The sequence below is a fragment of the Procambarus clarkii genome, chromosome 60 (genome assembly GCF_040958095.1).
Source record: "Procambarus clarkii isolate CNS0578487 chromosome 60, FALCON_Pclarkii_2.0, whole genome shotgun sequence".
Lineage (NCBI taxonomy): Eukaryota > Metazoa > Arthropoda > Malacostraca > Decapoda > Cambaridae > Procambarus > Procambarus clarkii.
In genome coordinates this window covers 14357708-14385211 of record NC_091209.1, presented here as the reverse complement: position 1 = coordinate 14385211, position 27504 = coordinate 14357708, and the positions used below count along the sequence as shown (strand labels likewise).

The following is a 27504-nucleotide window of genomic DNA, read 5'->3' as shown; positions in this document are numbered from 1 at the left end:
CCAACAATACGACCAGGTAGCTTGAAAACCCATAAGTAATTTTACTTTTAATCAATGTCCAATTTCCACAAACGGCGTGAGTCGCATCATAAGTTGACAGTAGTCATTTACAGTAGAATTTTAATTCTGTGTGATTAAATCTGATAATAGTTACCTGCGATACAAAATCTTTGGCGCTTACCTGCATTCCTTTCAGTAGGGTCTTCAGAGTTCTGTATAAAAAGCAGGGGGCCAGCCCGTTCTCACTTAGTCAGCCCAAGACTCAAGCCTGGGGAGGTGCACGAGAGGTGGAAGTTAATCCTGGCATCAAACGGTGCGTGAAGCTTCACCTGTTTTGTTGCAGGTTGTACGATATTCCCCATACTAAACACGACAATCCTTAAAAGAAACAGTAACTCATTATGGTGCTCAATGACGATTGGTGTTGCTTCAAACTCGTTTTGTAACTACTGGTGGTACAACAAAAATTCCAGACTCAGTTGGTTACTGCAGCTTCAGTATTCAAGAATTCCATTTTTAAAATAAGTGAATATGGATTATGAATAGTGTTAATAATGATACGATCATCATAACGATATATATATATATATATATTCAATTCCTAATTACAATTGTACGTCTTTATAATAGATGAGATCAGCGTAAACTCATACACTACGGAAAAATCTAATTCCGAATTCATCCAAACAAATATTTCCAGCGTGGCTTGACCTCCAGATACTGGTTACACTTGCTGGCCCTAGCACTACCCTCGCCGACACGTTACTTCAGCCCCTAGGTAACATTGGAGTACTCCTCACTGGCTCCCACACTACTCCACTTCAACACAACTTTCAGCCCCTAGGTAACATTGGAGTACTCCTCACTGGCTCCCACACTACTCCACTTCAATACAACTTTCAGCCCCTAGGTAACATTGGAGTACTCCTCACTGGCTCCCACACTACTCCACTTCAATACAACTTTCAGCCCCTAGGTAACATTGGAGTACTCCTCACTGGCTCCCACACTACTCCACTTCAATACAACTTTCAGCCCCTAGGTAACATTGGAGTACTCCTCACTGGCTCCCACACTACTCCACTTCAACACACTACTGCGTTAACTGCTATCAAGTTCAAATTGGGATATACTGCACATTTTGAGTTTTAGTATTTTAACTTATTGTTTCACAAGTTTGCTCTTGGTCGTTTGATTTGAACTACAAACAACTTGCAGTTCATTAGAATATATATATATATATATATATATATATATATATATATATACATACTGTTTCATATGCATTGTTCATATATTGTTCCACTTGAATTTCTTATTTTACAAAAATGCGGCGAATTAGTCTAAAGCCTAGTCTAAAACATTATGGTGCGATTACAATTAACATATTGACTCCAAAACCCTATTTCTTCCAATGGAAGCAATTAAATTTATCATTAATCTTAACAAAGTATTTCATTATAATGTTATATTTATGGTCATTAGGCTTTTAATTAGAGTATACTGTATACTGTAATGAGCAGTAACACAGTGAACACGAATAACATGATGCAATTTAATCACTTTTTCCTAACATTAATGATGGATAAAGGTTTTTAGAAAATCTGTATTATAAACTTCTTTAACAATGCTATACGGTATTTGATGAAATCATTTGCTTATTATGAAAACATTACAAGCGAAATAACAATATTTAAAGTGCCTAACACAAAATAAATGTTTTAATCCATTAGATAACGAGATCCAAATATACAGACTTAAGAACTTCAAAGCACTAATAAAAATATGAATTTAATCTATATACTAACTAATAAATGTGATATTTGTATGTATTGTCTCTACAGTGAGCTTGACAATTGCACGAAGTGACAAAATATCATATATTAATTACTGATCCTTACCCACTCCTTTCAGATACTCGCCTAAAGATTTTCAACGATGTGTGACGAGGAAGATGCCTGTGCTCTCGTCTGCGACAATGGCTCCGGCATGGTCAAGGCCGGCTTCGCTGGTGACGACGCTCCCCGCGCCGTCTTCCCCTCCATCGTCGGCCGAGCTCGTCACCAGGGTGTGATGGTCGGTATGGGTCAGAAGGACGCCTACGTCGGTGATGAGGCCCAAGCCAAGCGCGGTATTCTCACTCTAAAGTACCCCATCGAACACGGCATCATCACCAACTGGGACGACATGGAGAAGGTCTGGTACCACACATTTTACAATGAGCTTCGTATCGCTCCTGAGGAGTCCCCAACAATGTTGACTGAAGCTCCCCTCAACCCCAAGGCCAACCGTGAGAAGATGACACAGATCATGTTTGAGTCCTTCAATATGCCAGCCATGTATGTTACCATCCAGGCTGTGCTGTCCCTGTACGCCTCTGGTCGTACCACTGGTCTGGTGTGTGACTCTGGTGATGGTGTCTCTCACATGGTCCCAGTCTATGAAGGTTTCGCCCTTCCTCATGCCATCCTTCGTCTTGACCTTGCTGGTCGTGACCTGACCAACTACCTCATGAAGATCATGACTGAACGTGGCTACTCCTTCACCACTACCGCTGAGCGTGAGATTGTCCGTGACATCAAGGAGAAGCTTTGCTATATTGCCCTCGACTTCGAGAGTGAAATGAATGTTGCTGCTGCTTCCACCTCAATTGACAAGTCCTACGAGCTTCCCGACGGTCAAGTCATCACCATCGGCAACGAACGTTTCCGTGCTCCTGAAGCTCTCTTCCAGCCTTCCTTCCTGGGTATGGAGTCTGCTGGTGTTCACGAGACCGTTCACAGTTCAATCATGAGGTGCGACATTGACATCAGGAAGGACCTGTTCGCCAACACTGTCATGTCTGGTGGTACCACCATGTATCCTGGTATTGCTGACCGCATGCAGAAGGAAATCACAGCTCTGGCTCCCTCCACCATCAAGATCAAGATCATTGCTCCTCCCGAGCGCAAGTACTCCGTCTGGATCGGTGGCTCCATCCTGGCCTCTCTGTCCACCTTCCAGACCATGTGGATCACCAAGGAGGAATACGACGAGTCCGGCCCAGGCATCGTCCACCGCAAATGCTTTTAAATTGTTTATTTACATATATACGTTTTAACGCATTGTTAATACACTTATATTCACAAAATTAAATAAATTAGTAATGTTTATTTTATAAATTAGTAGAAATACAATAACTTAATACTTCGGTGTCATTGAATACAACATTTATAAATATTAATAAATAGAAAGTTTATATACTTTTATTTTATGCACAGGTATTGTTTATTGCTTATTTACGACAAATTCTTATTTTAATATTTTATTGCACTGCAATGTATTTTAAATGGATTCAGACACTGAAAGTGCAAAGAGCGTAGAAGGTCTATTGGTCCATTTAAGGCAGCTCAAATGAGTTGCCTTGACGTAACCAAACTCACTCATATACATACATCTCTAACCACCGTTTGAAACAATTCAGCGATCCCACAGATTATTCGTCATTTTGTTTCATAAATCAATAGTACTTTCTTTCAGTTTGCACCTTGTAAAAACATAGCCATACAGATAAAAATAAATATATCTCTAAAACAGAAATGGTAATTGTTAATGATATTGGTTTAGACTTTAGAATATAAAATGCAGTATTCAAATAATGAACTCTTAAAACTATTTTCATAATATATGGACCATTGAAGGGCAGATGGTATTCAATATAGGAAAATGGAAAACATTACATGTAGGTAATAGTCAACTAATCGTTGACAATAGCAAAACACTAGAAGAAGCTATAAAAGATAATCAAGCATAAGTAAACGTGCTTATGAATATCAGGTCCCCCCCCCCCACCCCCATAAAAAATTATTCTGATTTTTAAATTCTTTGTACACCCTTCCCTTGATCACCTGACTATACTTACTTACTTAATAACACTGGAAAAACGTCCACGATGTAAAACAAATTACCAAAAAATTCAGTACATAGTTTTACTAAGATAGGCTACGGGTTTCAAGAAACACTTCTTGCAACCAAGAACTATGGACTTGATCGCAGAACAACTAAAGAGCGTGAATAAATTTGATAAACGTAAATCCTGGCAATTTCAAGATGCCTTACATGATAAAGAATAAAGGACACACTATTATTCTTATCCCAAAGAATAAAACCATAGAATAATATACACGTAAAGGGCCTTTAAGGCTAGGGTACAGTTTAAAATATATCTTAAAATATTCATCATACGAACAAGCTGGACCTTCACTAACCTGTCCCCCTACAAGGTCCATTAGTCACTATAGCCAACAATAAGAAGAAAAGATACTAAATTGGTAATGCTATGCTTTATATTCAAGTAACTAGTTGATAGTGAAGAGCTAGCTATTCTAACTTGAATAATGAATGTCCTTCCTCTAACGGCGGCATAATTCAGTACATGTAGATCAAACTTCCTTAACATTAGACCCTTTCTTTAGAGAATTTCCAGTACAGTATCTTGATAGAGACATCTAGAGGATGAATACTTCCTGAATGCATATCAGTTATAGATGTAATATAGTCAGTGAATTGCAATATAACAAGGGAGATACTTTCAGAGGATTAATGTAACAAGCGCGATAACATCATGAGATACAAAATAACAAGCGCTGTACCTTCAGAGGTGTAATTTAACAAGCGCTGTACCTTCAGAGGTGTAATTTAACAAGCGCTGTACCTTCGGAGGTATAATTTAACAAGCGCTGTATCTTCAGAGGTATAATTTAACAAGCGCTGTTTCTTCAGAGGTGTAATTTTACAAACGCTGTACCTTCAGAGGTATAATTTAACAAGCGCTGTACCTTCGGAGGTATAATTTAACAAGCGCTGTATCTTCAGAGGTATAATTTAACAAGCGCTGTACCTTCAGAGGTGTAATTTAACAAGCGCTGTATCTTCAGAGGTATAATTTAACAAGCGCTGTATCTTCAGAGGTATAATTTAACAAGCGCTGTACCTTCGGAGGTATAATTTAACAAGCGCTGTACCTTCAGAGGTGTAATTTAACAAGCGCTGTATCTTCAGAGGTGTAATTTAACAAGCGCTGTATCTTCAGAGGTATAATTTAACAAGCGCTGTACCTTCAGAGGTGTAATTTAACAAGCGCTGTACCTTCGGAGGTATAATTTAACATGCGCTGTACTTTCAGAGGTATAATTTAACAAGCGTTGTACCTTCAGAGGTATAATTTAACATGCGCTGTACCTTCAGAGGTATAATTTAACAAGCGCTGTACCTTCAGAGGTATAATTTAACAAGCGCTGTACCTTCAGAGGTATAATTTAACAAGCGCTGTACCTTCAGAGATGTAATTTAACAAGTGAGGTACTTTCAGAGGTACAATATAGCAAGCTAGGCACCTTATTTGTTATAACAAGCAAGGTACCTTGCTTGTACATTTGTGCAAGGTGCATTTTGTACATTTTGTACAGGTGCAAGAAACAAATGGGCAGAGTGTCGTTCACCCTGATGCTCCTGTTCACCTAACAGAAAATAAGTATCTGGGAGTTAGACAGCTGCAACGGGCTGCTTCCTGGGGTGTGTAACAAAGGAGGCCTGGTCGAGGACCGGGCCACGGGGACGCTAAGCCCCGAAATCATCTCAAGATATACCTACCGTCAAAGGTACAGTACAAAGAGTGAGGTAGGATAAACAAGCAAGGAACCTTCAAATAAAATGTAACAAGCACGATGCCTTCATATATAAATATAACAAACGAGATGTCTTCAGAGGTATAATATAACTTGGAAGTTATAACTATAATATATCTATTTCATCTGTTCGCAAGATTATCCGATTGGCTCTCGGATGTAGGCTTAGCTAACAGTGACCCACGGGAAGTTTAGGCTAGATGCAAATTGTACTATACCTGACGTCACAATCTAGATACCGTCTATAATTGCAAATACAAATTTACAGAAGGATTAAGATGATTCGCAATTCTGCAAATAAATACTAGCTAATAATAAAGGTATTATATCTGAAATGACAATCAAATGTGGGGTTGAGGTGAGAATAAATGCTCCCCCTCCATCCCATCATGAGGCATCGTTGCCATGTGTACGAGGAATGATTCTCGATAAGTAATGTGTAGTCATTTTCATATAAATATTGAAAGGAAAAACAATAGATTGCATACATCTATTGCTGTGTTATAGATTATCAGCTGTGTTATAGATTCCAGCGTGTAAGCAAGACTACGACGAGATTACTTTGAAGATTGCAAGGTAGAACTACACATTTTCTCTACAATTAGTTGTGCAAAATACTATTTGTACTGATTTAATAATAATTATTATTATTATTTATTATAATATTATTATTATATAATAATAATTATTATTAATATTAATATTATTACAAATAGTGATATAGCCTATTCAAAATCAATAATATTTAATTGCGATAATCTGAGAGAAGTCAGTGGACGAATGCTTTTATTTATACAATTTTATATCCTCGACATTTTACGTTTTAGAGTTCCAAAGAACCGGAACGTTTTATGAACTGTTACCTACCATCCACAGGATCTGTTTACGTCCAAAGGTGTCTGAGGATCACAGCTATTAATTGGTTATTTTTAACATACACTTAACGTCATTCAGTACAGGCGATACGACATCTCTGGCTCTCACCTGAATTCCTGTCTTACCGGTAAGAGGCTCCAGGTGTTTGTATATAAGGAAGGAAGGGAAGCAGGCGCCGACCCCACTCAGCCCGCCACACACGCCAGGTGAGTGTTCACTGTAGGGCGCCCACGGCCAGCCATATTGTATCGCATCAACCCGTGGCAGCTTATATTAAGAGCACGTTATCCGTTTTATCGTTTAATGTTGTAACTTGTTTCTTTAATTGATTTAGTGTCCTAAAATAAAGAGTTAATTGTTTGCTATGTAAAATGGCTCTGCCCCTAAATGCCTGTTTCATTTTATGTTAAATTTAACCAGATGGAGACTAGGATGGATCAAATCACAAGTAAGGGTCAAGTTGTCCCTTTTTCAGCACACTCCAAACCCCCAAAAAACTAATTGCTTAACATATTTTTACGTAGTTAAAAAGAACCTTGCCTAACATTTACACTATCCAACGAACGCAGGGCCATAAATTAATTAAGAAAATAGACAATATATGAAACACGTGTCTAGAAAAAGCTTATTGCCAATTGGCGGTGCTAAAATAAACTAGAAAAGTTAGGAAGGGTAAATACGCAACTCAACGGTGTCAATAACCATAACAACGAAGCACCTAGAACAGAATACAGGCCACATTACTGTAATCCTGAAGTCTATTCGGGCAATTAGATAAATTACAGTTTCAATTATCCAATGAATCGATAGGTCTATAACCCTAATAACAACTCTTAACCAGACATTGTTTTTTTTAAATAATGTTAAGGAATATTTTATGTCAATATCTTATATTTTTTCTCATGATCCAAAAAATGTATTTGATTTCTGGTAACATTTTGATGAGCAAGTATTAAACTAATTGTGAATTTCAGACAAGCACTACAATGAGTGACGAGGAAGATGCGTGTGCTCTTGTCTGCGACAATGGCTCCGGCATGGTCAAGGCCGGCTTCGCCGGTGACGACGCTCCCCGCGCCGTCTTCCCCTCCATCGTCGGCCGTCCTCGTCACCAGGGTGTGATGGTCGGTATGGGTCAGAAGGACGCCTACGTTGGTGAAGAAGCACAAGCCAAGCGTGGTATTCTAACGCTCAAGCACCCCATCGAACACGGCATCATCACCAACTGGGATGACATGGAGAAGATCTGGTATCACACCTTCTACAATGAGCTCCGTATCGCCCCTGAGGAGTCCCCAACAATGCTGACTGAAGCTCCCCTGAACCCCAAGGCCAACCGTGAAAAGATGACACAAATCATGTTTGAGTCCTTCAATATGCCTTCAATGTACGTTACCATACAGGCTGTATTATCACTCTACGCCTCCGGCCGCACCACTGGTCTGGTGTGTGATTCTGGTGATGGTGTAACTCACAACGTCCCCGTTTATGAAGGTTATGCTCTTCCCCACGCTTTCATTCGCCTTGACATGGCTGGTCGAGATGTAACTCAGTACCTAATGAAAATTATGACTGAGCGCGGATATTCATTTACTACCACCGCTGAACGTGAAATAGTGAGAGATATAAAGGAGAAGTTGTGCTATATAGCTCTTGACTTCGAGAGTGAGATGAATGTTGCTGCTGCCTCAACTTCAATAGACAAATCATACGAGCTCCCCGACGGTCAGGTTATCACCATCGGCAACGAACGCTTCCGTTCCCCAGAGGCTCTCTTCCAACCTTCCTTCTTGGGTATGGAATCTGTTGGGGTACATGAGTCTGTATACAATTCCATCATGAGGTGTGACATTGACATCAGGAAGGATCTGTTCGCCAATATTGTCATGTCTGGTGGTACCACCATGTACCCTGGTATTGCTGACCGCATGCAGAAGGAAATCACAGCTCTGGCTCCCTCCACCATCAAGATCAAGATCATTGCTCCTCCCGAGCGTAAGTACTCCGTCTGGATCGGTGGCTCCATCCTGGCCTCTCTGTCCACCTTCCAAGCCATGTGGATCACCAAGGAGGAGTACGAGGAATCCGGTCCTAGTATCGTCCACCGTAAATGCTTCTGAACAAGTCTTTGTATACTGCCTTTTTACGTTACATAAGAGCATTATTGTCAGTTAGCTGCATTAATAGTATCAAAGCTGTGTAGCTTATGGCCAATAAAAATAAATAAAAAATGAGTTTGTTATCCACCACCATATTTTGTTCGATATATATTTTTATACTACAAGACAGTTTCTGAATACAATATTTTGTACATAAATTTTGTTGACAGTTTGTCAACATAATAGTCTCTAGCTCATGACAGTGTCAACACAGTAAGTTCTAGTTAAAGACAATACAAAGGGTTCTAGCTAGTGACAGTTTGTCAATAAAGTACGCTGTGGGCAGTTGCATTTATAAAAACCGATTAACGTCACTATAACCATTCTCAGTGAAGACAGACTCTGACATCTGCCAGTAACTTAATAATATGTGGTATCAAACGGACACAGAAGTAGTTATAATATTCTTGTCAATCCGGAACCATAGAAGGTGCTAGAAGAAAAGGATCTGAGTGCATTTGAAAATAAAACCCAGGTTAAAATTTAATTAAAGCTTAAAAACTGCCACCTTATTAGTACTCATATCATTAATTACTTGAGGTTTGTTTATTTAATTTTATGATTAGTTGCTTTATAAACGAATTAACAAATACTGCTACTAAAGCACAGTAATACATAAAAATGTTGATAACACATTCACGAAAGTTCAGATAGGACACCTGAAAATGCAGAAAAAACACGAATATAAAATTAAGGTAAAACAAATATATGTGTTAGGATACAGAATTCGCGCCCGTCATGGTTGGCTGCTTCCCGCCCGTTTCACACCCCATAAACACAGATATTTAGTTTACGTAGAGGGCTCAGGCGCGAGGTCCAGACCGAACCACGCGGCGACCATCTGACTCACGTCCTCGGGATCCAACACAATAATCTAACTGATAATATGTGTGTCTGGATCGATAATCGCCAAGCACTTAGCGACCGTCCTCACTCCAATAGCTATTACCTCTTAACTGCGCAGTGAAGTGTCTGTTACCTAACAGTAAATAGGTACCCGGGAATTAGGGCAACTATTATGGGTTACATCCTCTGGATAGGTCAGTCAGAGCCTAACAGGCTCTGAGAATGGGAAATCAAGATCTTGCTGACGTCTAGTTATAAGGAGAACGATTGAAAAGCCTTATGAAAATGTTGGCTTCGGATAGTGATCGAATTTGCAGGGGCAGGGCGGTGAGAATTCGGATAGATGGAGAGGTCAGGCAGGAGGGATGTTCGGACACGAGAGGTCAGGCAGGGGGGATGTTCGGACACAACGAAAGGTCAAGCAGGGGGATGTTCGGACACAACGAGAGGTCAGGCAGGGGGGGGGATGTTCGGACACAACGAGAGGTCAGGCAGGGGGGGGGATGTTCGGACACAAAGAGAGGTCAGGCAGGGGGGGATGTTCGGACACAACGAGAGGTCTAATAAAATGTCTCGCCAGGAAAAACTCGACGAAAAATTTCCTGCAACCCTAGAATTGTGCATAGTTTCCGAGCAAAAAAAACTCTACTTCATATTTTGTAATTTGTTTTATTTTTATTAACACATTTAGGTACAGCTGCATTTGTGCAGCTACCCTAGACTATATGAAGGGGTCACAAAACTAGCTACGTGATGCTAAAAATCCCTATCACACAGGATGGTTAGTCATACAGAGGCATGTGATAAGTAGTCTGCACTGGCAAACTTTGGGTGCATTGTCAGGGTATCATGAACACAAGAGTGAATAAGATAGCAGTGATACTGAAAGTCTCCATCTCGCAGGACTGTATTCCCTTTTATGAAAATTATGTGCCCGTTAAAAAAATGCCTAAAGAGGTTATCATCATCCCTAAACGAGAGGATTAAAATTTGGAGTTATCTTCTGGCTCTACCCCACATTCCTCCCCTTTACAATGGACGTATAAAAAGGCAGGTGTGTGCTGGGTCCCACCAGTCACAACTTGCCTCACAGCAGGTACACACACAGGTAAGACTCTCCAGTCCACCCTCTGAAAATTTTATTGTTCATTATATTATTTCCCCCAAAAAATGCAAATTAATTTTTGATAGCAGTCTTTCTTTTAAACATATTTCATTTAAAACAACAATTTTTTTTAGATTTATGATTCTGGCACGAATCTTCATCGATATTCCTTATGTTTTTCTTTACTGAAGCAGGAAGTTAAAAAATTAACTCTCCAAAATTAATTTTTACTTTTATTGGGGTCTAACGCCTAGTGATACGTTTCGTAAGATCTCACCTCACCTCAGAATATATATATATTCTGAGAGGTGTATCAGTATGCTCCTCCGTGAAACAAGATGAAATTTTACCTTAGTCGTTTTGAACTACAATATAGACACCCAACCCACACATATGATAATAAAGAGGTGAAGACATTTCTGTCTGACCTGAACCATTGCGACGACTTGATAATGTTCAAGGACGGACCGAGACGTCGTCCCTTCCGTTAATTTCACATGTATAGGTTGGGTGGCTAATTCTCATTATGGTCTGCATATGATCTAGGCTTAAAGTATATGTGCTGCTTGTTTATTAAGCTCGTGTTGAGGCCTTATTAGCCCTCTCACGATTGGTAGGTTTATGTCCAACACCAGAACCAGGTGGACAAAAATTCCTCTTATGAGGCTACAGCTGAACAATAAATAGTATTAAGGAGGCGCGGCTGATCATCAGACCTTTCACGTACCTATGGGTTCTACAACCTTTCAGTCAACTCAAGGCTGTCCAGTGCTGTTTACAAGTCTACGAACATTGATTTGTAAACAGTCAACCAACAAACAGATTGTTTACGGAGATTGACAACTATTTTAAATTTTTGTCACTGAGTACTGTTGTTGTTATTTTACAGCTACTCTGAACAAAAAAATCCAAGTAGCACGGGCTATGGTGAGCCCGTAGTGGACTTACCTGGCACAGGAGCGGGGCTGTAACTGTGTTTTGAGTACTGTTAACACTCATTAATACTCAACATGGTTTACCAGTTGTTTTCTGCTGCTTTTTAAAATGTTTCGTGGTTAACTTCAATACTAGTACATTACAAGGAAGCTCGGCATAAAATAAAAATGCAGAACTTGATGTAGTTTACAATAATTCATCCACGCCTCATACCAAACAATTTGAGAGTGATACTTGGCCATTCTACCAGGAGATTTTTTAAGAATTAAATCGTTATTTATATCTTTATTATAGCAATACTTTGTGACATGTCGATAGCTAAGGGAGACTAAGTCGTTAGCTAAGATCTCACACTAGTACGCGAGATCAATGATCTATGACGTTTAAAGTATTGGTTGTTAATATGTATGTCATAGTACAAGAATATATTTTGTGAAGGTTGTACAATTTTCATTAATTATATTTTTCAGTGTGATTCGTCCATATCAATCATGTGTGACGACGATGAGGGTACAGCACTCGTCTGCGACAATGGCTCTGGCATGGTCAAAGGAGGCTTCGCCGGTGACGACGCTCCGCGATGTGTCTTCCCCTCCATCGTCGGTCGAGCCCGTCACCAGGGTGTGATGGTCGGTATGGGTCAGAAGGACGCCTACGTCGGTGATGAGGCCCAGAGCAAGAGAGGTATCCTGACTCTCAAGTACCCCATCGAGCACGGCATCATCACCAACTGGGACGACATGGAAAAGATCTGGCACCACACTTTCTACAACGAACTGCGTGTTGCCCCTGAGGAGTCCCCAACGCTATTGACTGAAGCTCCTCTGAATCCAAAATCAAATCGTGAAAAGATGACTCAGATCATGTTCGAGACATTTAATATGCCTGCCATGTACGTGGCCATCCAGGCTGTGCTGTCCCTGTACGCCTCTGGTCGTACCACTGGTCTGGTGTGCGACTCTGGTGATGGTGTCTCTCACATGGTCCCCGTCTATGAGGGTTATGCTCTTCCCCACGCTATTCTTCGCCTAGACTTGGCTGGTCGTGATCTGACTCTGTATCTCATGAAAATTATGACTGAGCGTGGATACTCGTTCACTACCACTGCAGAACGCGAGATTGTTCGGGACATAAAGGAAAAGCTTGGTTACATCGCTCTTGACTTCGAAAGTGAAATGAACGTCGCTGGAGCTTCCACCACTCTTGACAAGTCCTACGAGCTTCCGGACGGTCAAGTCATCACCATCGGCAACGAGCGTTTCCGTGCTCCTGAAGCTCTCTTCCAGCCTTCCTTCCTGGGTATGGAATCAGTTGGAGTTCATGAGAGTGTATTCAACTCTATCATGAGGTGCGACATTGATATCAGGAAGGATCTCTTTGCCAACACTGTCTTGTCTGGTGGTACCACCATGTACCCTGGTATTGCCGATCGCATGCAAAAGGAAATCACAGCTTTGGCTCCCTCTACCATCAAGATCAAGATCATTGCTCCTCCAGAGCGTAAGTACTCCGTCTGGATCGGTGGCTCCATTCTCTCGTCACTCTCCACCTTCCAGGCCATGTGGGTTACTAAGGAAGAGTATGACGAGTCTGGTCCAAGCATTGTGCATCGCAAATGTTTCTAAGGAAGCCATCTTAATTATAAAACTGTTGTATTGTCATTGGTGTCCATATATATTGAGCTATCAATAAACAAAGCTACAGGCAAAATGTAGTTTCACAACAGTGTTTTTGAAGCCACAGTCCAATGAAAAAGAAACCATATAAATATTATAAACCATTAAAAGAAAATGACAGGGAATAATACATGTATTTGAAGTATATCCCAACTTAACCATACCTAGCATAAACATAAAATGTGTTTCACAGGGAAATCATTTATCACACTGAGCATATTTTCAAGATACTGCATGAAATCCCAATATTCATTCCTTGACATAAAAAATATTATTAATGTTGAGTTGCCTCTATAAGTAATTTAATGATGATGATACTAGAAAGCATTAGATACAAATTCATAGTGGATTCACTTTTTTCTGTTAAATATATTGGAAAGCTTCACTTAATAATTTTACAATGAACAGATTTTGCTACATTTGTTGCCATTATCCAAATTTCAGAGTTTAGATATTATGCCGTTGCATTTTTCATCTGATTACTGTCATAGTCACAAATTCTAGTTTGACATAATTAATCAGCGTCCTGGCACTTCCAAAAAGCAAACTCTATACTCACCAATATTATTAATGTAATGTATTAATATCATCGTGACATTGAAACTATCGTTACAAATTTATAGCGATGTAGCGTTCTATACCTATAAGAAATTCCATTCAAATAAATACTATTTATTAATAATTCAAAAAAACACAAGTGAATGATGATTTATTAGTTAAAATGAAATTTTAAATTAAATATTTCAGTTTATATAGGCTACACAAGGACGTGGTGTACGTTTTTCAGTGTATGTTAGCCTGAGGGACGACAGCCTTAGTGGTCTCGACACGGACAGGAAGCCGGTGGCTTGTCAAAGGTCCTCCCATTAAATCCTGAAGAATAATGGCACTAAAACGTTCGGTGAATTCAACAACAAACAAACATTACACATTTTTCACATTCCCCCCGAGGTATTAGTCCCACCCAGAGAAAACGCTTCCTTCAATCACGGTGAGACAGTATAGAGCATGCTGAACGTACACCTTTAAAAGGGAGCACTAATATATATTCTGATTTACTCGACGGGTTCTGCATACGATGTCGAACTTACTATATTTCCATACCGATGTTCTACAGAGAAATTTTCCATAGGAGAACACAGGGAGATATCGTCTCATTTTCTCACAGTAGTTACTAACGGCATGGTGCAGCGGTCGAAGCTGTTAGATCACAGCCGAAAGGTGGCAGGGTTGAAGCGTTTGGGCAATGTTTCTTTTAATTTGATTCCTCTGTTCACTCAACAGTATATAGGTACATGTGAGTTAGGTCACTGTTTTGGGTCGCATCTTGGGAGAGAAGGAGCTGAGTACCATCTTGATTGCCTTAGAAAAATACAAGAAAATTAAGAATAAAATAATTATGCTACTTACTAATTATTTTTTTGTGTATGGATAGGTAGGCAGGTAGGAGGGTTACTCAGTGGACAAAATTAGAAGTTATTGCAAGGCAGAATCAAGTATAACATTTGGGGTTTAAGACTCATGCTCTGTGATATAAAAAATTGGTTTACCGATGATGAGTTTATTATATAAACTATATATAATGTAGTATTTCCCTTGTAAATTAATGTATATATGACCTTTATATTGTATATTATTTAATAAAGATAAAAAAAAATACCGAAAACTGCAACAAAATATAGTAGACCTGAGACAAAGTGAAATCATACACTAATCATACTGTTATGCAGGAAGAGCCACGTACCCATGTGGGTCATCCAATAAGGTTAGCAGACATTTAGACGTTACTGCTGCTAGGCTTAGGCTATGCTACAAATACCTCTGGATGTTTGCACCACCTACTAAAGTTCATCTGACCAAATGCAAACTTTGTCATTAGAACTATATATTACCATACCATATGTCACTATTTAATTTAAATTCTTGATAATAAGAGTAGTGTACGTCTGCTGAGAGTTGACCATGTTAGCCTAACCGATGCCAGTACAGTACCTGCTACCGAGGCCTAATCTTAATATCTCAGAGAATACGTATAACGCTTTCTCAGAAGTAACTGGAGAATGAACTGAATAATGAATGCCTTCACAAGGAAGGACTAGTTGATATATATTGGTTATATTACTAGAGAATGACAGGATGATCACCTCTTCATGTCTATTTTGCGTAATTTTGCAACTTTAGTCACCCATTGTTCTAAATTCAGAAGAAAAACACTGAATTGACGGTAGAGTTTGTATTAATGGGAAACCTCACACTTTGTCTACCAAATTATCGTTATTATTAAATTCGAAGAGCTTTTAATATAACTTGTTATTGTGCTGCAAGTATTAATATAATAATTATCAATTATCATTATGTTTATGTAGCCTATACATATTTATCTAAAAAATATGCATATGATCATATTAAAATTATTTAATTTATATGAGAGTATGCCGTTCGGTCGAGCTTCGGGCTCATCATCATTTTGCAGAAACATCGTGACAACAATAAACAAGCGAGAAGTCAGAGGGAACTGTGAAACAAGTCGCGTTTATATCCGAGTGCCGGAAGAGTGAATTCCACCCCAGTGTCGACTACCACTGTTGTTAAGCTCCCTTCGAAATACCACCCATAGCTTTCTCTGGCATGCGAGGAAGGAGGGGGAGGGATGAACGGCAAGTCTTAAAGGGCCAGAGTGAGGCTATATAGGGTAGGGTTAGGGCCCACGTGTTGTTCAGTCAGTCAGGAAAGGCAGCCAGGGACGTCCTGCCCACTCCCTGAGTCCCAGTTACTGGTGATCTCCACTTCACGAAGAAGGTTCGTAATATACAAGAGGGTGAAAGAAGTGAATGTGAATATTTACAGTGTAATAGATACTTCAACTGGGATGTGTGAGTGTCTCTTCTTACCGATGTATGTTTGCGAGGATTGGGTTCCAGCAAATGGGCCCTGCCTCTTATCCTTCATTGGACTGGTGTAATGCCTTCCTACCCAAATGGCTCTTATCATTATTACACTTGACCTCGCGTGTGGAGTTTGTTTCCATTTTCGCCTCCATAGTGCACTCCACTTTAACAAACTCTGAATCATTTCTGTTTTCCATTTGTTCCTCTCACCTTAGATACAGACCATGAAAGTAGCTTGCCTATCCACCTTCTCGATACCTCAAAGTATCTTGTATTTTGTGACCATGTTTCATGTGTCACATTCATCCAGCATTATCATATTTAGTTCTTTGAGCCTATCCTTGTAGCTAAGGCCCTTAATCTGTAGGAACAGCTTCGCGGCAAATATCTTACTCATTTCAAATGTCTTTGTATTCTCAAGGAGGTGTACTCTGGTGCTGTAAACCCTGATAACTGTCTCATGTATATAGCATATATTATATCATTCGTTCATGAATTTCTAGAGGCTGTTCTTATACATGTTAATGCTGTGTATTATATATATATTAATTTGTATACATGTGAGTATTTAGCATAACACAGAATTATTTTTTCAGAGAGCATAACTAGGAAAAAACAAAATAGACTTAAAAGATTATAAACAAAATTACTTCTAATAGTCTACAATTTTCTGCTTGGCAATCGGTATGAATATTGCATAATTTAACATTTGTAAGAATTTTATTACTACGTTTAAGGCTTAGAAATATTGTTTCCGAAGTATAGGCTTGTCCTAAATAATCGTAAACTGAATTTATATATTAATTATCCCTTTCATGACAGATCCAGCTATATAAATCACAAGAATGTGTGACGAAGAAGAGTGTGCTCTCGTCTGCGACAATGGCTCCGGCATGGTCAAGGCCGGCTTCGCCGGTGACGACGCTCCCCGCGCCGTCTTCCCCTCCATCGTTGGCCGAGCTCGTCACCAGGGTGTGATGGTCGGTATGGGTCAGAAGGACGCCTACGTCGGCGATGAGGCACAAGCCAAACGTGGTATTCTCACTCTCAAGTACCCCATCGAGCATGGCATCATCACTAATTGGGACGACATGGAGAAGATCTGGCATCACACTTTCTATAACGAGCTGCGTATTGCCCCTGAGGAGTCCCCAGTCCTCCTGACGGAGGCTCCCCTCAACCCCAAGGCCAACCGTGAGAAGATGACACAGATCATGTTCGAGACATTCAGCTGTCCAGCCATGTACGTGGCCATCCAGGCCGTGCTGTCCCTGTACGCCTCTGGTCGTACCACAGGTATCGTGCTGGACTCCGGTGATGGAGTGTCCCACACTGTCCCCATCTACGAGGGTTATGCTCTTCCCCACGCTATCCTTCGTCTTGACCTGGCTGGCCGGGACTTAACTGATTACCTGATGAAGATCATGACAGAGCGAGGATACTCCTTCACCACCACGGCTGAACGTGAAATCGTCCGTGACGTCAAGGAAAAACTTTGCTATGTTGCCCTTGATTTTGAAGGTGAAATGAGTGTTGCAGCAGCCTCCTCGTCCTTAGACAAGTCTTATGAACTCCCCGATGGTCAGGTCATTACTATTGGTAATGAGCGTTTCCGTGCTCCAGAGTCGCTCTTTCAACCATCCTTCCTAGGGATGGAAGCCTGTGGGATTCATGAAACTGTGTATAATTCTATTATGAAGTGTGATGTTGATATTAGAAAAGACTTGTACGCCAATACAGTCCTCTCTGGTGGTAGCACAATGTATCCAGGTATTGCTGACCGAGTACAGAAAGAAATAACAAACTTGGCTCCCTCCACCATCAAAATCAAGATCATTGCTCCTCCCGAGCGTAAGTACTCCGTCTGGATCGGTGGCTCCATCCTGGCCTCTCTCTCCACCTTTCAACAAATGTGGGTCACCAAAGAGGAGTACGACGAATCCGGCCCCAGCATCGTCCACCGTAAGTGTTTCTAACTAGCAAACAAACGAACCTGGCTGAGTCTGGTATTTAATAAGAACATATTTTACCAATGTTTTTGTACTTTTCGAATAAATTTTGTTTATAAGTGCGTATACTTTACATTCAACTCCGCGTCAAACAAAGTTGTACGTAAAGAATCTCAGATACACAATACATAACAATTTAGCAAATTTAAATAAAAAATCCCTTGGCTGAGCGAGCTCAATCACTAGCAACTCCTAATAGTCTCAATAAAGTCCAATAAAGAGGGCTTTACTTGTAACATAGTCAACACATGTATAAATATCTCTACATTTAACAGAGCAAACTTGAGCACAGACTACACAACGCACAAAAAATACCCTTAACAATACTTAGAATAAGTAAATATTTACTACAACTCCTATCGTAAGTGCTCATGATTTTATCTACCAAAATCCTTTATATTAATTCGTTAATCATCTCTGTTACATAAATTCGAGATAGTACACAAGTATATATAATTATAAACATAATATTTAAAGGTTTCTTTATATGAAGAAATTCAGACATTTTGTTTAAGCTTCCTTTAAAAGCAAAATTGCAATTGCTTCACATATTTGAAAAACTTAAGAGTCGAAGAGTAAAGCTCATGTTTTCTTAATTGATGACTTAGCTTTGTGTTCTCTTAATTGATGAGTAAACCGTGTGTTCTCTTAATAATTGATAAACACCTAACATCATCACAACAAAGCCTATTGTCACGGTAGAATAAGTTCTGTTACCAAGTCTTAGGCTTTGTTGCCATTATATTAGGTTTGAAAACTGAATATAACTTTATATCGTTTACCGTTTCGTTATTTTACGGGAACAATAGTTGTTGCGTTGATATTTCTGAAAGTCTTGTTATGAGAAAATAAGCAATGAACACACTTTTCCACAAGTATGGGTGTTTTCATTTAAGATATCCGTGTTGTATACGGCCATAGGCTAAATATATGTATAGAGCAAGTGGGGGATCACATTTCCCTTAACGGAATGAAGATAATTTTAGACTGGCGTGTCTAGCAGCTGTGTCCGCCGCTCCTGCCGTGTTCGGCCTACCACTCCTGCCTACCTTGGCTACCACTCCTGCCTATCTCGGCTACCACTCCTGCCTACCTCGGCTACCACTCCTGCCTATCTCGGCTACCACTCCTGCCTAACTTGGCTACAACTCCTGCCTAACTTGGCTACCACTCCTGCCTATCTCGGCTACCACTCCTGCCTACCTCGGCTACCACTCCTGCCTAACTTGGCTACCACTCCTGCCTATCTCGGCTACCACTCCTGCCTACCTCGGCTACCACTCCTGCCTAACTTGGCTACCACTCCTGCCTATCTCGGCTACCACTCCTGCCTACCTCGGCTACCACTCCTGCCTATCTCGGCTACCACTCCTGCCTACCTCGGCTACCACTCCTGGCTATCTCGGCTACCACTCCTGCCTATCTCGGTTACCACTCCTGCCTACCTCGGCTACCACTCCTGCCTACCTCGGCTACCACTCCTGCCTACCTCGGCTACCACTCCTGCCTACCTCGGCTACCACTCCTGCCTACCTCGGCTACCACTCCTGCCTACCTTGGCTACCACTCCTGCCTACCTCGGCTACCACTCCTGCCTACCTCGGCTACCACTCCTGCCTACCTCGGCTACCACTCCTGCCTACCGGCCCTACAGGCTCACTATAGCCCGTGTTGCATGGACATTTCGTTCTTTGTAGCTAAATCTAAAACAACAACATGCTGCCTACCTCGGCTACAACTCCTGCTTACCTTGGCTACCACTGCTGCCTACAGCGACCAACGGCTGCACATTTTCCCTGCCTACTTCGGTATGTTATTCCTCGATAGTACGTACAGCAATATGCACAAAATATGAACTGTTGTACACAAAATATTCCCTGTTGTACTATTTGTAAACTGACGGACATAACAAAAAGCTACACCTTCCTAACTAATAACCTAATCTAACCAAATGAGGACTTGATCTAAATAAGCAATCCTAGGTCAAATGTGCTATTTTTTTTAATATTTATTTTTGCTTCTAGGGAAGCAGGAAGCATAATATGTAATATGCTTCTAAGGGATGAGTCTTAGACATTATGTATGTGCCGCTTATTACATATCATTAATGTCTTAAACCAGTTATTCTTAAGTTATTTAGGTAGGAGAAACGTTCTTTAGGTAGGAACGTTTAGTTAATTCGACGTTTATAAACATAAGGGAGGGTAGAAATAGCCTAAACTACTCTATCCTTTTGAGAAGTATTTTATAGTCTCAATAAACGTACCTGAACTTGATCGGGCGGAAGTTGTAAATATTCACCGCTCTCTGTTCGATAATTCTTATATTAGGCTACTAAGAACATTGTTCGGTTTATAATGACTTAACAGTTAAAGAAAAATCAGTTGGAGTCATGAAGAGGATTCGAACCTATGCTCTTGGTACTCCCAAGCAACGCCCTAGACCACGACATGGTAAAAGCATTGCAACTTATGATCTGAATCCTCTAGGGTTCCTGAGGCTTCCACTGAAGCCTAACCAGAGCTTCAGTGGAAGGGGTACAATGGTTCCCCATGCACTCTGGCTTGTAGTCTAGGAATTCTACCTCCTATGTTTATCTTTAAATTTGTACTATTGGTATCCTCCTCACGGCGCCTACTGATTTTTTCATTGATACATTAAACTGATGTAATTTCTTTGTGTGTGTGTGTGTGTGTGCCTTAGCAGTTTATTTATCGTTATTACGTTACATCAAGCCGATGACAATAATATGTATAGAAAGACAAGGTTAAAAGATGGTTACACGTTATTAATTCACCATATGTTACCTGCCATATGCTCTCTAGAAAATCAGCCACACTACAACTCCGTTTCATATGACTAAATGTAGATATGCAGCCAAATTAATAGTAACTGCTCACAAACTGCTGTAGTCTCGTTGTCTTCTCATCATGCTCTGTTCAGTCTCAGTTCCTGTTTTCTCAGATAATACCCAATTTTGGACTTCTTGTAGTGTTCTTTCATTTCTACCGCCATGTTTATCACCATTAATTCATTCAACATTACCTAACTATCTCAGGAAATTGTCTTCACTATTGTGATTTACCGACTATTCTATATCATCTAACACAACACACGGCTCACAGATTCCTTATCTATAACTTAAAATCATGAGTTTTTCCACAACAGCGTCTCACATTCGTACATAAAGAACCTTTTCCATTAACTGTCTCATAGAAAGTGTCTGATTTAAACAATCTCTTCTATAACGGACCTCACTTTGTTCAACAATCATAAATTTCTCAGCTACCTCCTTAAGCATTCTAATAAATATATGGTGCCATACTCTTTGGTGTGGAGATGTATAGTGATCCCATCATCCACCTATCATACAGTGGAACAACCAGCTCCGCAGCCGCCTGGTATAACAAGAACAGTGGACCGAGGACCCATCAAGTTCAAGTTCAAGTATGTTTATTGAGATAAGAGAGAAATACATCTCAGAGGGACAGAGTAGCTTAGGCTATTTCTACCCCACTCAAGGATCCATCTTTCCAAGCCGCTCTTACGAAGGACAGTGACATTGGTTCATTTATACACTGTTTATTTACACATATGTTGAAAACTGAATGTTAAAATATACACAAACATATTTTAAAATTAGAATATGGGCTTAATTTAAAACATTTACAAACGTTACCAATGAAAATGAACAATTACAAAAAAATACATATTCTTTCAATGGTCAGTAACTATTCGATAAAGACGGACAAGAGACACTAATATTCAAATTCAGTACTATTTAGTTTTTCAATTAATATTTTGTTATTCTTTATTATTCTTATTTTTTTTCTTTTACCATGGAATATATATATGTAGGAACTTTAACTGCATTATTACCCACAGTTCATCGCAATGAATTCAGAGAGTTAGTGGTGGTGGGAGACCAACACACTAACAATAATAATATAAACAAATCTAACACAACAAATCGCATAGGTTATTACATTTTTTTATGAGAAATAAAAAATAAACTTAATTTATGAAACTAGATAATACAAAATATTAGAAACATTTACGGTGAACGATGCCTGGGCCGGACTCGTCGTACTCCTCCTTAGTAATCCACATGGACTGGAAGGTGGACAGAGAGGCCAGGATGGAGCCACCGATCCATACAGAGTACTTACGCTCGGGAGGAGCAATGATCTTGATCTTGATGGTTGAGGGAGCCAAGGATGTGATTTCCTTCTGCATGCGGTCAGCAATACCAGGGTACATGGTGGTACCACCAGACATGACAGTGTTTGCGTATAAGTCTTTTCTTATGTCAATGTCACATCTCATTATCGAGTTGAAAACTGTTTCGTGAATGCCCACAGACTCCATTCCTAAAAAGGATGGTTGAAAAAGTGCTTCAGGACATCGGAAACGTTCATTGCCAATAGTAATAACTTGCCCATCAGGGAGTTCATAGGACTTCTCTAAAGATGACGAAGCTGCGGCAACATTCATTTCACCCTCGAAGTCGAGAGCAACATAACACAGTTTTTCCTTTACATCGCGAACTATTTCACGTTCAGCAGTTGTTGTAAAGGAGTAGCCACGTTCCGTGAGAATCTTCATCAGGTAATCAGTTAAATCACGCCCAGCCAGATCGAGACGAAGGATAGCGTGGGGCAAAGCATAACCCTCGTAGATGGGGACAGTGTGGGACACTCCATCACCGGAGTCCAGCACGATACCTGTGGTACGACCAGAGGCGTACAGAGACAGCACGGCCTGGATGGCCACGTACATGGCAGGGGCTGCAAAAGTTTCAAACATGATCTGTGTCATCTTCTCACGGTTGGCCTTGGGGTTGAGGGGAGCCTCCGTCAGGAGGACTGGAGACTCCTCAGGGGCAACACGAAGCTCATTGTAGAAGGAGTGATGCCAGATCTTCTCCATGTCGTCCCAGTTGGTGATGATGCCGTGCTCGATGGGGTACTTGAGAGTCAGTATACCTCTCTTGCTCTGGGCCTCATCACCGACGTAGGCGTCCTTCTGACCCATACCGACCATCACACCCTGGTGACGAGGACGGCCGACGATGGAGGGGAAGACGGCGCGGGGAGCGTCGTCACCAGCGAAGCCGGCCTTGACCATGCCGGAGCCATTGTCCACAACCAATGCACAAGCTTCGTCGTCGCACATTCCTGTAGGTCTTTTCGCCTCTGAAAAGAATCATGTGCAAATTAATTTTATATGATAATTACAGTTGTAGCTAAGGGTTTGTCTTCATAACTGCTATGTATTATAAAAGTATTTGTTGCTCTAAATCAAATTGAAACAGGCTTTTAATTCACTTACATTGAATATAGTTAATCCTGGGTACCTTAGACTAAGGCAAATTAATTTATTTACGTGTGTCTACTATTTCTGTACACGAACGAAAATTAAATGAGACAAAATTTAACTTGTAAAATGGAAACGTCCTGCTATGTACGTGCGTTGTGCGTTATGTCTCCTCAGGATGCTTACATGAGCCTTTTATACCCGGGTCAGGTAAAAATACTGGGCCAGTATGACCATACCTGGCGCTGCCTGCCTCGCGCCCAATACACTCAGCTCTTATCTGTGACTAAAGACCACGTTGCTGGTACCCTGCTGCCTTAGGTGAGTGGCTGAGATGATAAGCCAGTCGTGCCTTCCTCCATCCCAGTGCTCGTAGCGCCCCGCTCTCTAAAACCATCCACATATCTCCACTTGCATAAACACGCTACCATAGTCATAATCTCTTATAATATCCTCACCACACCCAATATCACACCTCTCAACCAACATCACCCCCCCCCCACTCACTATTATTCCCAAAGACCACCCAAACATCACCTCTACACATCACCCTACACAACCACTCAAACATCACCACCTTCCTCACCGCCATTCCATCATTCCCTACCAACTCGCTCCATCCAGCCCATCTTCCCAAGTTTTTTAGTACGTCAAGAAACTGTTGTACAAAAGTACGCTTATCCTAACCTCCTAAAGAACCCAAAACAGAAAATGAGAATGTCAATTTCGCGAGCCGCTACCATTTTCTAGTACGACAATTTTTGCCTTTAAGTAGAGTATACGTCAAAATGCGATGTTCTATTAGGATGACGAGTTGAGGAAGGGCGATGGTGCACTCCTACACAACATAACTTTCACACCACCTGGTGCGCCATTCCCTCCCTCAGCCAAAACTCAAAAATATTTTATCTTCATCCTTGCCTACATCTATTACCCAGACCTGAAGATTAACCCGGTGGGTGACACTTATCCCTTACCCCAAGCCTTACAGACATTCAACATGTTTACTCGAGCATTCTCGAGAATGGGCGAATTCTGTCGAAAAAACAGTTTGACGCTAAAATATATTGCTAGAAATGTACTAGGAACAATGCTAGAAATGAAACAAGGAACATTAAAAATATATAGCCTCAATTATTTTGAATTGTATTATAAGCGGCTTCTGTGTGCGTCTTTTGTCGCAACCATTGCGACATGCAGAAAGCTGACTCTATGGTGGTAGTCAACTTAGAGGAGCCAACACCTTAGATGTCATGGTGATGGTTAATGAGTGTTAAGAGAAGAGAGAGAACTATCGGGAGAAAGTGCCGAGCCATTATGACTATTTAGCACTTGGAAGGGATCAGGATAAGGATTTGGGATGGAACGGGATGGGACGGGGGTGAGGAATGGTGCCCAACCACTTGGACGGTTGGAGATTGAACGCCGACCTGCATGAAGCGAGACCGTCGCTCTACCGTCCAGCCCAAGTGAGTGTTAAGAGACAGGTGGCAAGAAGGTGTAAGGCAAGTGACAGGTGTATGTGCAGTCGATGGCTGGGCAAAAATATAGGAATTATGGGCGTCAAGGCGGCGGGAAAGATGTGTGGTAAGGTGGTAGATGGCAGCGAGCCAGTTTGATACGATAGTGGTATGCGATACACAAGCAAAATATGGGATGTGCAGCAGGAGACGCCCATCAAACCTTACATGTTCCCGCCAGGCTTAAGGTTAAAGCCACTCCAATATAGGCATGATGCGAACTCTGTTGTTCACTAGAAGGTGGGAATTTGGTGTAATAAGTGAAATTACTCGTTGGAATAAAAGAGGAAGTTATATCATCTTCACTGTAGTAGTTCTCCAGACTTGACCTAGTAAATGAGCTGAGCTACGTCAGGTTAAAGACCTTAAAAGTGAGAATAATGAAAGGGGTACGGGACCTGGAAGTAGGTGGAGGGCTTGGGAACGTGTGACCTGGTAGATGTTAACCCATGAACATCCTGAGGATGATTTTTCTTACTTTTAGTAACTGTAACGCGAGAAAATAAGTCATCGAAGCCTATCACAACAAAGCATGTATTGCATCACATCAAACATCATTCCATCCCAACACAGCAAACTCCGGGTCAGGTGACGGCCACATCTTCCCCTTACATAGAAGTAATCGCGTATTACATCCACTTCGAAGTACATACATGCAAAATAAAATATATAAATTAGTAAAGAAACAAATTTTGTCTCGTTGTTCATTGACTTGTGTATAATTCTGAAGGGATGTAAAATGTGTACTAACCACATTGAAATTTTGCTTAAAGATGCTCTTGATTGGTTTTGCTCTTCCTTTAGTAAATAAAACTTTAAGATATATTTTCAATAAATCGTCTGTAACGACCTTCTCGAGTCAGGATGAGTGACTTATCAGATTCCCTTTAATTTTGAAGTGATTTATGAGTCAAGGACGAAAAGAGAGAGAGAGAGAGAGAGAGAGAGAGAGAGAGAGAGAGAGAGAGAGAGAGAGAGAGAGAGAGAGAGAGAGAGAGAGAGAGAGAGAGAGAGAGAGAGAGAGAGAGAGAGAATGGGCATGTATAGTCTGTGTCACTATGGACATGTATAGTCTGTGTCACTATGAACATGTTTAGTCTGTGTCACTATGGACATGTATAGTCTGTGTCACTATGCACATGTATAGTCTGTGTCACTATGGACATGTATAGTCTGTGTCACTGCACATGTATAGTCTGTGTCACTATGGACATGTATAGTCTGTGTCACTATGGACATGTATAGTCTGTGTCACTATGGACATGTATAGTCTGTGTCACTATGCATATGAATAGTCTGTGTCGCTGGACATGTATAGTCTGTGTCACTATGGACATGTATAGTCTGTGTCACTATGAGAGTTTCTAGTTCATTATCTGCTGTACCTGTCACTTTAGTGCGTATCTTCCTGAGGCAATATATGGACGTCAACAGCCTAGGTTCATCTTATTGAAGCGGCTGTTCAAATTCTAGATTTTAAATGTTTTCAGTCTTTTCGTGGAAAAAATCAGAGCTCAAAGGACTACTAGAACCTAGTGACGCTTCGTTTATTGGCAAGTGGAGGAACGGGGGAAGATAAGGGTCGGAGAGTTCACTAATTACCATAAAGTTTGTGTATTAAACGTCACTGTTAAACGAGGAATGTGTCAAAAAAACTCTTTTTCCCTTGAATAAATTTGTGACTGGTGGTAGAGGCTGACAAGGCGCCCACGCACCACCTGTGTCACAGTGGCGGAGGGTCAATAAATAATATAAAAATAACTAATAATATTTCTTGAATATATATAGGTAATAAATGTTAATCTTTAATTTAAAAAAATGATGTTAAATGTTATAAGTAACAAATAATATTACATATATCTCTCAGCATTAACTTATCGGGCTTTAATTAAATTAAATGTTTCAAATACGATAGCAATAACAAATAATATTGGTTGTATATATTGAGATTAACAGATAACATGCAGTAAGTAGCCTAATGAAGTGGGTAGGGATGAATTGTATTCACATCCATTGGTATTTACAATATTTACTGGGCCCCAAGATTGCTCTCCTTTAAATAATTATATTATTTCTAAACGTAAACAAATATATTAGTGGTCTGTATAAGTCTTTAAATCTAAAGCCAATACTTCTTTGAAGGTCAAATCTCGCTTGCTACTTAAAAAAATATAGATTTGCTCTCTAGCATGTTGTCAATAAAATAATTACCATCTTTTTTCGTTTTCAGTTTAATTTCGGAATGAACTTAGCCCCGAAATCATCTCAAGATAACCTCAAGATAAGAACCCACCTGCTATCAGCGCTATGATTTTGAGAGTAAAATATTGCAATAGGCTAGCAAGTTTCAGCAGCCTCGTCGATATTTCAATTCAGATTATAATCAACCTGGAACCACGCATGATACCATAAGGTTCGTTTCTAATATTGATACATAATTGAACTAAATTCTCGCAATGTGGTTCTCAATCAAATGTTACGGCTTAGTTAATAGTTATAACAATTAA

The 27504-nt window shown here is 40.4% G+C and overlaps 5 protein-coding genes across 7 annotated transcripts; 4 read left to right on the top strand and 1 right to left on the bottom strand.

Moving 5' to 3' along the window:
- The first annotated feature begins 235 nt into the window (after positions 1-235).
- On the top strand, positions 236-3238 carry LOC123766818 (actin, muscle-like). Of its 3 annotated transcripts, none has more exons than XM_045756213.1 (2): positions 236-313; positions 1915-3238. In XM_045756213.1, the coding sequence occupies exon 2, from the start codon at positions 1939-1941 to the stop codon at positions 3070-3072; it is 1134 nt and encodes a 377-aa protein (XP_045612169.1). In that variant the 5' UTR covers positions 236-313; positions 1915-1938; the 3' UTR covers positions 3073-3238. The 3 variants fall into 3 exon arrangements, with proteins under 3 accessions (XP_045612169.1, XP_045612168.1, XP_069163646.1); XM_045756212.2 differs by having other exon boundaries at positions 255-343; XM_069307545.1 differs by lacking the exon at positions 236-313 and adding an exon at positions 711-778.
- A 3366-nt stretch (positions 3239-6604) lies between these two features.
- Positions 6605-8682, top strand: LOC138353972 (actin, alpha skeletal muscle-like). The gene is made up of 2 exons (XM_069307543.1): positions 6605-6748; positions 7517-8682. The coding sequence occupies exon 2, from the start codon at positions 7529-7531 to the stop codon at positions 8660-8662; it is 1134 nt and encodes a 377-aa protein (XP_069163644.1). The 5' UTR covers positions 6605-6748; positions 7517-7528; the 3' UTR covers positions 8663-8682.
- Positions 8683-10523: 1841 nt separating this feature from the next.
- LOC123766819 (actin, alpha skeletal muscle 2-like) lies at positions 10524-13311 on the top strand. Its single transcript, XM_069307542.1, has 2 exons — positions 10524-10655; positions 12059-13311. Exon 2 carries the CDS (start codon positions 12080-12082, stop codon positions 13211-13213), a length of 1134 nt encoding a protein of 377 aa, XP_069163643.1. The 5' UTR covers positions 10524-10655; positions 12059-12079; the 3' UTR covers positions 13214-13311.
- Positions 13312-15902: 2591 nt separating this feature from the next.
- On the top strand, positions 15903-18220 carry LOC123766820 (actin-42A-like). Its single transcript, XM_045756215.2, has 2 exons — positions 15903-16063; positions 16975-18220. Exon 2 carries the CDS (start codon positions 16998-17000, stop codon positions 18126-18128), a length of 1131 nt encoding a protein of 376 aa, XP_045612171.1. The 5' UTR covers positions 15903-16063; positions 16975-16997; the 3' UTR covers positions 18129-18220.
- Positions 18221-21727: 3507 nt separating this feature from the next.
- LOC123766821 (actin, muscle) lies at positions 21728-23650 on the bottom strand. The gene is made up of 2 exons (XM_045756216.2): positions 23493-23650; positions 21728-23356 (listed from the first exon to the last, which is right to left on the bottom strand). Exon 2 carries the CDS (start codon positions 23334-23336, stop codon positions 22206-22208), a length of 1131 nt encoding a protein of 376 aa, XP_045612172.1. The 5' UTR covers positions 23337-23356; positions 23493-23650; the 3' UTR covers positions 21728-22205.
- Between the last annotated feature and the right edge of the window lie 3854 nt (positions 23651-27504).

Bases quoted from the DNA above. Each gene is read 5' to 3' on its own strand.
- LOC123766821 (XM_045756216.2), bottom strand. From the start codon at position 23,336: ATGTGCGACGACGAAGCTTGTGCATTGGTTGTGGACAATGGCTCCGGC.
- LOC123766819 (XM_069307542.1), top strand. From the start codon at position 12,080: ATGTGTGACGACGATGAGGGTACAGCACTCGTCTGCGACAATGGCTCT.
- LOC123766820 (XM_045756215.2), top strand. From the start codon at position 16,998: ATGTGTGACGAAGAAGAGTGTGCTCTCGTCTGCGACAATGGCTCCGGC.
- LOC138353972 (XM_069307543.1), top strand. From the start codon at position 7,529: ATGAGTGACGAGGAAGATGCGTGTGCTCTTGTCTGCGACAATGGCTCC.
- LOC123766818 (XM_045756213.1), top strand. From the start codon at position 1,939: ATGTGTGACGAGGAAGATGCCTGTGCTCTCGTCTGCGACAATGGCTCC.